Here is a 9446-nt window from a genome sequence, read left to right on the forward strand (position 1 = left end):
TTACATAAGCCAATTATAGGTGCACACAACATTTAATAGGTTAAAAAATAAATAAATAAATAAATAAAAGGTTAGGTCAGGCTGATCACCTGTATCATTATCTCCCTAGCAGCTCCCGTTTTTCACAGGGTCCGTTTACCTAACCTGAAAATTTGACAGGTCCTTTTTACAGAAGCGACTGTCCGTCTGACCTTCCAACCCGCGAAGGGAAAATCAGCCCAATACAAGTTAGGTCACATACCTCTGAAAATGCAATCCTCGGGAATGTGGGTTTCCTCAGAGGTACATCCATCGCAAGATGAACTAAGTATGCACACCTCACCAAGCTTTCTGTTAGACCAACGTAATCATCATCATCGCGTCCAAGACGTGTCCGGTGACGGCGACTCCTAAATGTCTATCCCAGGTCGTTTTTATGATAGGCTCTAATAGCTAGCAAAACCGAACTTCGATTTGAAGGTTCGGCCACATGGCGCACAGAATAACTGGCCAGCAGAATTAAACGTATAGTTGTAGGAGGGCTTCTGTCGAGTCTTCCGTATATGGCGTTTTACGTCAAGATCTTCTAAACGCTTCTTTTCGTACAGGTCCACGTTTTTGTGAACAGTGTAACGCCATTCTGGTCTACGACGAGCTCGCTCCTCCCAACGTGATAGGTGGTGAGCCGTATCATCAGAGAATAAGATATAGAATGGCTACTCTCCGCTCCCCACCAGCGGATGAGCTAGGTTTACCCACCCCCCTCAATCTTAGTTTAGTCAACTTTAGTCGTCAATCGTATGTGCAACAGACGTCACACACACAGATGCGCGTGTACGATAAATAGAAAGAAAGAAAGAAAGAAAGAAACGTTTATTATAAAGGGACACCACAGTAACAAATATAAAATAAATAACAAATATATAATATAAAACACGGAGTAACACATAACTTACAATCAAACACATAATAAAAAAATAAAATAAAAATATAAAAAAAAATAGAATAGAAAATAAATAGTTTATTATAAAAGGGCGCCACACACAAAAAAAGACAACAACATCATATCAAATTTCCACTAAACAATTACAAAAATGCAAGACGGATGTTTGTCGAAATGACCATAAGGTGGTGGTGGACGTCCTGAGATAAAAGGGCCTCACTCAGCACAAGTCGCGGCGTGAACCACGACGCTGATATTATGTGGACCCTGTTGGGTGACGCACGCATAACATCAATGTGTAGTATAAAATAAAATAAAAAATATTATTAATTTCACAATTTTTTTTGTTACATGGTGGCGAGACTTCCCTTTAAAGTCGTAAGACCGAATGTTCTTTTAAAATCCAAAACCCATTGTTTAACTATTGTGTCTGGAAATCTCGGCGTCAAGAGGATATGTAATCCTAGGATACTTGTGGCGGGAATGTCTCGCAATTCCCAAGGGATAGGTACAGTTTGTGAGTTAAGAAAAGTAATAACAAGTATGACTTCTATAAAGAAAACATACGTATAGTTAAGTAGGTGTAATCTAACGAATTTCAAAGTCAAATAAAACTAAATATCTAATTTTGCCCGTGCGCGTGCGTGTGCGTGTGCGTGGGCGTGGGCGTGGGCGTGGGCGTGGGCGTGGGCGTGGGCGTGGGCGTGGGCGTGGGCGTGGGCGTGTGCGTGTGCGTGTGCGTGTGCGTGTGCGTGTGCGTGTGCGTGCGCGCGTGCGCGTGTGCGTGTGTGTGGTGTCTGTGTAAAATGAGGTTTGTATGAAGTGTCCGGGGTGTTAGATAAATGAATATAATATACATGAATACTTACATCAAAATGATATATACGAAGTTAATCCTTAATCTCTCAGGACAATGCAAGTGGGGCCATTAAGTGAGCGTGTCACAATCCGTGGTGAAGCTTGGAAAGTTTCAAGTTGAAGCTTACGTGTGTGGCCACGAAATCCGCCTATTCCCAGTAGTCTTACCGAGTAGTCGTGTATGTTGTTTTTATTATGTGTTTTGTTTGATTGTAAGTTGTGTGTAACTCTGTGTTTTATATTATATATTTGTTATTTGTTTTGTATTTGTTACTGTGGTGTCCCTTTATAATAAACGTTTCTTTCTTTAGTTTTACCAGTTGAACTACTGGGAATTTGCTTCCCAATAGACTTACTGGTAGGACCACTGGGAATTTTGACTTCCCAGTAAACAATTGAATACCACGAAAAGAAAAATCTCTTAGATTTAATAAAGCTACTGTCCATCAATTACTAGGTCTATGTTTTAAAAAAAATTACATAGTAAAACTAATGGGAAAAACGAACAACGGATCGTCTTACTTTCGGACAATCAGGTGATAAGCCTTTAATGTCCTAACCAAACTAGGGATAACAAAGTGATTTTTGTGATATGTCCCCACCGGGATTCGAACCCGGGACCTCCGGATCGAGAGCCCAGCGCTCAACCACTGGACCACAGACTGGGCTGGAGTCTTTTTACTAATATTTACCGCTAACTTCGAATAGATTAGAAATATTTTATTGCGACCATGTGTTCGTACAAATTGTGGTGTTATAAAAAAAAACAGAAGTAAGTATTATAGTATCAACATGGACCCGGTAAGGGCACTGCAACTGGTAGTGAGGACAACATACTTAATTATTAGTCAGCGATACAATTTATGAGGAGCTCGGTGGCGCAGCGGTTAACGCGCTCGGTCTGCGATTGTTGAAGTTAAGCGACTTTCGCAAAGGCCGGTCATAGGATGGGTGACCACAGAAAAAAAAAAAGTTTTTATCTCGAGCTCCTCCGTGCTTCGGAAGGCACGTTAAGTCGTTGGTCCCGGCTGCATTAGCAGTCGTTAATAACCACCAATCCGCACTGGGCCCGCGTGGTGGTTTAAGGCCCGATCTCCCTATCCATCCATAGGGAAGGCCCGTGCCCCAGCAGTGGGGACGTTAATGGGCTGGTGATGATGATGATGATACAATTTATATTTATCATACTTACTATATTTAAGACTTATAATGGTGCTAATTCCTGCAGACGCCATCTAATTTTATTTTACGGACGGGTAATCGACAGGCATAAAATTTATGGAACACACGTAAATTTTAAGCAGAAATCTAAAACAACCATCTAAGAATTTTACATCGGCCAATAACCCGACAGAGTTAAGTAGATAGCACGTCAAACGGATTACATATGAGATGCCTATTTTATTCGCCCGGGTTATTCATTCGTTTTAAAATTAACTTGTTGATAATCATCCGTCCCTTTCCTTTTCGACGGATAAGAAAATGACGGATATAACTTAAAATAAAATTAGGCCATGTCTGCAGGAATCGGGGCCAATCTCTGCAGCATTCCCGCCCCGCTTCCGCTTGGCTTCCCGCTGTGTTAGGGGCCACACTTAAATGTCAGATTAAGCTGACACGTGCCTGCAGTCTCGCTGTCTGTATGTACCTAACAGGATGGGCAGAGCTCCAGCTTCTATATGGAGACTTTAAATATCTAAACTCGAGTGTTTTACAAGTTTTCAGTACATACATCAGCATCACGCTTGTATCCCCAAAGGGGTAGGCAGTGGTGTAGTATACACCTGATCTGTGGCATAATGAAGGTAGAATGAAGACTTGCCCGAAGGCATAGACGAGGCCTAAGATGCCCAGAAAGTGCCTGTTCACTCTGGCCTTGAAAGCACCCGGGTTATATGCATTCGGAAATACAGAAGACGGCAGAGAATTCACTTCCTAGCAGTGCGCGTAATGAAGGACGACGCGAAGTGCTTTGAACGAATGGTTGGGATATCCACCAAATAGGGATGGAACCTTTCATTTAATTGAAGAACTTTTTTGCCTAGAATTGCCTACAAGCCCTGAGGTCCTGAGACCGGACTAAAACATGTTTCGCCGCATCATCATCACCAGCCCATTAACGTCCCCACTGCTGGGGCACGGGCCTTCCCTATGGATGGATAGGGAGATCGGCCCTTAAAACACCACGCGCGCCCAGTGCGGATTGCTGGTTATTAACGACTGCTAATGCAGCCGGGACCAACGGCTTAACGTGCCTTCCGAAGCATGGAGGAGCTCGAGATGAAAACTTTTTTTTCGTGGTAACCCATCCTATGACCGGCCTTTGCGAAAGTTGCTAACTTCAACAATCGTAGACCGAGCGCGTTTACCGCTGCGCCACCGAGCTCCTCGCAGTCTACAACCCCTTTATTGACCGGACTAAAACATGTTTCGCCGCATATGAAACATGAAACACCGACGTCGAGGCGTTTTGTTTCATTTAACAAAATAATGGTGGCGTAATCATATTAGATGGGATTGTGTTTGGTCCCGCAGATTGTGGATTGTACTATCGAGGTAACAAGTTTGATAAAGTTATCGTAAAATTATTTAAAAAAAATACATTGACAGTAAAATACCGGCTTGCTTCCCAAACGGGGAGCGCCAGTTGCACCGATGAGTTTTGTTTGAGTTGCACAGTTGCACCAATGAGTTTTGTTTGAGTTGCACAGTTGCACCAATGAGTTTTGTTTGAGTTGCACAGTTGCACCGATGAGTTTTGTTTGTGTTACGCAGTTGCACTAATGAGTTTTGTTTGAGTTGCACAGTTGCACCGATATGTTTTGTTTGAGTTGCACAATTGCACTAATGAGTTTTGTTTGAGTTGCACAGTTGCAGCAATGAGTTTTGTTTGAGTTGCACAGTTACGCCGATGAGATTTGTTTGAGTTGCACAGTTGCACCGATGAGTTTTGTTTGAGTTGCACAGTTGCACCAATGAGTTTTGTTTCAGTTGCACAGTTGTACCAATGAGTTTTGTTTGAGTTGCACAGTTACGCCGATGAGTTTTGTTTGAGTTGCACAGTTGCACCGATGAGTTTTGTTTGAGTTGCACAGTTGCACCAATGAGTTTTGTTTCAGTTGCACAGTTGTACTAATGAGTTTTGTTTGAGTTGCACAGTTGCACCAATGAGTTTTGTTTCAGTTGCACAGTTGCACCAATGAGTTTTGTTTCAGTTGCACAGTTGTACCAATGAGTTTTGTTTGAGTTGCACAGTTACGCCGATGAGTTTTGTTTGAGTTGCACAGTTGCACCGATGAGTTTTGTTTGAGTTGCACAGTTGCACCAATGAGTTTTGTTTCAGTTGCACAGTTGTACTAATGAGTTTTGTTTGAGTTGCACAGTTGCACCAATGAGTTTTGTTTCAGTTGCACAGTTGTACCAATGAGTTTTGTTTGAGTTACGCAGTTGCACGGATGAGTTTTGTTTGAGTTACGCAGTTGCACGGATGAGTTTTGTTTGAGTTACGCAGTTGCACGGATGAGTTTTGTTTGAGTTACGCAGTTGCACGGATGAGTTTTGTTTGAGTTACGCAGTTGCACGGATGAGTTTTGTTTGAGTTACGCAGTTGCACCGATGAGTTTTGTTTGAGTTACGCAGTTGCACGGATGAGTTTTGTTTGAGTTACGCAGTTGCACCGATGAGTTTTGTTTGAGTTACGCAGTTGCACCAATGAGTTATTAACTAGTTGCCAACAAAGGAGTAAAATTCTTCCTTTGCAACTGGTGGCGAAACGTGGTTGCGATGGCGGCCGAAGGTGTAATGTATACTACATTGATTTAAAAGATGTGTTGATGTTGCAATTTCTTGTCATTTCTTCTCCTTAGCCTAACACCTTGCGAAATGACGTAAATTCAAAAATGTTATATTGACCTTCAACAAGTTTATCCATGATAATTATTTTGATTCTGATTTCTGATAGACGGCGATACGGCTCACCTATCACGTTGGTGAAACAGAATGCTCGGTGAGGTGTGGGTGCTTAGTTCGTCTAGCGATGGATGTACCCCTGCCTACCCCAATTGAGATGTAGCCGTGAGCTTATATTATGTTAGAAAGAAAGAAAGAAAGAAACATTTATTATTTAGGACACCACAGACACGGATTACATGTTAAAAAGTAATCACTTCTGTTTATGACAGTAGGCACCAGTTTTCATAACAAGGGTTACAACGAGGGGCTGTGCACCCTTTTTTATTTCGTTTGATTGACAACATACAGATAGGTACTGAGTTAAGAGCGGTAATCGGGTCGCGTACTAGGTTCTAAATAAATTACGAAATAGGCTATTTATACATTGTTTCAAGTTATTATTATTATTTATTATAAATAAGTACAGTACTTAATACATTTTTTTACAATTGACGGTTAGTTTTTCAATTGGGGAGTTTACGCGGTTATTATCATAATTAAAACACATAATCACGCCTCACCGAGCTTTCTGTTAGACCAACGTGATAGGTGAGCCGTATCGCCGTCTATAATGGTCGAGCCAACTGTGTTAGTGAAAACTGCACTTGAGATAAATTAATAACTCGTTGGAGCAAGTCTGGCACCAGGGTTCGATTAGGCGCTTGCCGTTTGAGAAACAAGGCACCATAAGACCGCAGTAGTTGGCAATATACAGTGTGTTAGTGACATCGTAACTAATACTAAGGGAGACGATTCAGACCATGATTCTGAGTTAATTTTCAAGTGGAATTTTCCGTCGCGAAATTAATATTTATTTCGCGGGCAGCGGGCAAAATTTTCTTTCTTTTTTAATCTTGTTTTTAACGAGGCTACTGCAGCGCATCAGGCATGTTTGCGAGTGCGGGTGTGGATGATTTCTACGCCATCATGCGTAAAAAGAGCGCCTCGATAGTGCACAGGTTCCAACGGGATCCTGAATATGATAGCGGACAGGGTGGATGCGGCAGTTTTCAGGCGGTTCACCGACTTACATATACGTGTGTGAGCCGGTGGACTGCTTGTGGGCTGGCTGCCGTTTCTGTTTAGGGTTCCGCATTTTATATTTTTAATTAGGTATTTTTATTTTATTTTTATTTAATTAATTAATTTTTCTGTCAAACTATGGACTTCTTTGTCTGATAATAAAGATTTTTTTTTTATTTGAACACCCTGAGTGGTCATGCCAGCCTCATAGGTGCTTCCGTGTACCACACAGAGCCACTATCAAGTAAGGCTTTTAGTTTATACTATCTGGTTGACCAATTCAAAATTCAAAAATATCTTTATTCAGTAGGTAACATAGTTACACTTTGAATCGTCAATTTTTACATAACGAACGTCTCATCCGCCTAAAACTACTGCAGCTTCTCACAACCTGTATAGCCGGGGAAAAGAAGCTGCAAGAAAAAACTCGGCACAAGGCCCTAGTCGTTTTTTAAAAAAAATAAAAATAAACATAAAATATTGGTATACAATTGAGTAATTTAGCTGCCTAATATCAGTTCTTAGACAGTTAATCCCATGCATTCATACCTTCTAAATAATCACTAATTTTATAATAACCTTTTTTGTAAAGTTCTACTGTCTTAAAACAGTTGAAAGGCAAATTCTAAATGTCAATTCTTTGCCTAAGGGACGGGCAAAATTTGTTGTAAAAATAAAACAACTTAACTAACCGAGAGCAGTTTACTCAACCCCCATGCAGGGTGGATATGAACATGATGTTATCATTCGCTTGCAGTTCGTACTCCAGCTCTCCACACAGCTCCCAGTCCGCGTCGTTTACTAAAACCAAGATTCCAGGTCGAACTGACTCCCCCTGGAATTATAAAAAATAACACATAATTTGGATACTTGACAGTTTTCGCTTATTTTATACCTCTTAAAATATTTTATTTTCTCGAAAAATTTTTATATCATAAAAAATAAACATATTTTTCCTGTATTATTTCCGAAAACTGGACACTTGACCATGGAGGCTGTTAACAATAACATAAAATAATTAACATACAGACAACACAGATGGAGTGTAATAGGCTCCAACTGCAATTTCTTCCAGGCAACCATTTTCTCACCTGCATAAACAACTCCGGACGCTCTTTAAGCAAATTATCCTTAATCCACAATAAGAGTTCTCGTATCGTCCATTTTTCCTTCTGGCAATCTGGTAAGTATTTAATCAAGGCTGGCAACTCTATGTTATGCTTCTTTATTTTGTCAACTAACAACTCTGCTCCACCACCGAAGTTGAGGCTGATTTTTAATGACATTTTCTATTTCTGTAAGTAACAAAATAAATAAATTCTTCTCTTTTTCTATCGTGTGGGTTGTGAGGTGAATTACCTACCTCATCAACCCTAGTGTCAGGGTTATTATTGAGCCGCCAAAGGCCCCTATCATGTTTCATGTAACGACCACTTACATTAGGAAGTAGTAACCGGCACCAAAGGCTCATCTTACTTTCGGACAATCAGGTGATCAGCCTGTAATGACCTAACCAAACTAGGGATCACAAAGTGATTTTTGTGATATGTCCCCACCGGATAAATAAATTGATAAAAAAAAATTATAAATAAATTGAAAATTAGACACGTCCTTAGAAAAGTTTAGTATGATCTACTCTGTATCGGCGTGTATGAAGCGATTGATGAATGTGGAGGAAGCAAGAGAAGTGTGTCAGGATCGAAGCAAATGGAATTTTATAGTCTCTGCTTACCCCGGTGGGAAACAGGTGTGAGTTTATGTATGTGTACATAACAAATACACGCTGAATGAATTTGCTGGTTCAGAGTAAATCTTACTGAAACATTTCTAAGGACATCTCCAATTTGGTCAATGTACGTCCTTCTAGGTCTTCCTCTGCCAGCCCTACCACCAACCTTCGCTTTATATACCGCTTTCGCAATCCTATTATCCTTCATACATTCTATGTGTCTAAACCAACTTAACACTCCCTTACAAATAGATTGATACAATCTTTATTTAGGTAAATATATAAAGATCACGCCTATTTCCCATAGGTGTAGGCAGACACCGTCGAATTCCACTTTCTACGATCCTGAATTCTGACGCACCACTTGCTTATTCCACTGTCATCAAAAATAGCTAGTATGAATTTGCTATCTTTACTAGGCGGCAGTAGGAGGAAATTGTTGTACATAGCAGGGTAGGCAGAAGTAGAAGAAGTCTGAAGGGAAGTTGCAATAGGTTTATGATCAACTTTGAACTAGGTAAAATATGACTTACCTTAAAACTTACTTGCACTTACGAAACTAGTTATATATTCGATATAAATACAAATGCCCAGCAGTGGGCGTCGTACGGCTAATGATAATGATAAATAAAGGCAACTAAATTTTTAAAATAGTTTTCAAAATATTTTCCGCTACTTTAATTTTTTAGGTTATGTTGTGGTTTAAGTGCGATTATGTAGTTCAATCCCGACGCTAATTAAAATTAACGAACAGATGTTTCCATGTTTATTTAAGAAAGAACTATGGAACTAATGGCGCTGCAACAATCATCTACAACAGATTTTGTGGCCGATGATGATGATGATGGACCTTACATATCGCTTTTCTTTTTCGATATCTTCTATTCGGACGGGTAAAAATAAAATAAAAAACGCACCGATTAAAACATAGCTAGCTTTATAAATGCATACTGAAATGTCTAG

The 9446-nt window shown here is 40.3% G+C and overlaps 1 protein-coding gene across 2 annotated transcripts; it reads right to left on the minus strand.

Moving 5' to 3' along the window:
- Positions 1–7442: 7442 nt before the first annotated feature.
- LOC126379633 (ubiquitin-related modifier 1) lies at positions 7443–9190 on the minus strand. 2 transcript variants are annotated; one of them, XM_050028467.1, is made up of 3 exons: positions 9029–9190; positions 7846–8049; positions 7443–7589 (listed from the first exon to the last, which is right to left on the minus strand). In XM_050028467.1, the coding sequence occupies exons 2-3, from the start codon at positions 8038–8040 to the stop codon at positions 7461–7463; spliced, it is 324 nt and encodes a 107-aa protein (XP_049884424.1). In that variant the 5' UTR covers positions 8041–8049; positions 9029–9190; the 3' UTR covers positions 7443–7460. The 2 variants fall into 2 exon arrangements, with proteins under 2 accessions (XP_049884424.1, XP_049884423.1); XM_050028466.1 differs by having other exon boundaries at positions 9017–9190.
- Positions 9191–9446: the final 256 nt, after the last annotated feature.

The sequence above is a fragment of the Pectinophora gossypiella genome, chromosome 29, assembly GCF_024362695.1.
Source record: "Pectinophora gossypiella chromosome 29, ilPecGoss1.1, whole genome shotgun sequence".
Classification (NCBI taxonomy): domain Eukaryota; kingdom Metazoa; phylum Arthropoda; class Insecta; order Lepidoptera; family Gelechiidae; genus Pectinophora; species Pectinophora gossypiella.

Excerpts from the sequence above, each read along its gene's own strand:
- LOC126379633 (XM_050028467.1), bottom strand. The coding sequence starts at position 8,040 with ATGTCATTAAAAATCAGCCTCAACTTCGGTGGTGGAGCAGAGTTGTTA. Across the intron at positions 7,590-7,845 it reads GTCCGGAGTTGTTTATGCAG|GGGGAGTCAGTTCGACCTGG; the intron begins GTGAGAAAATGG and ends TTATAATTCCAG.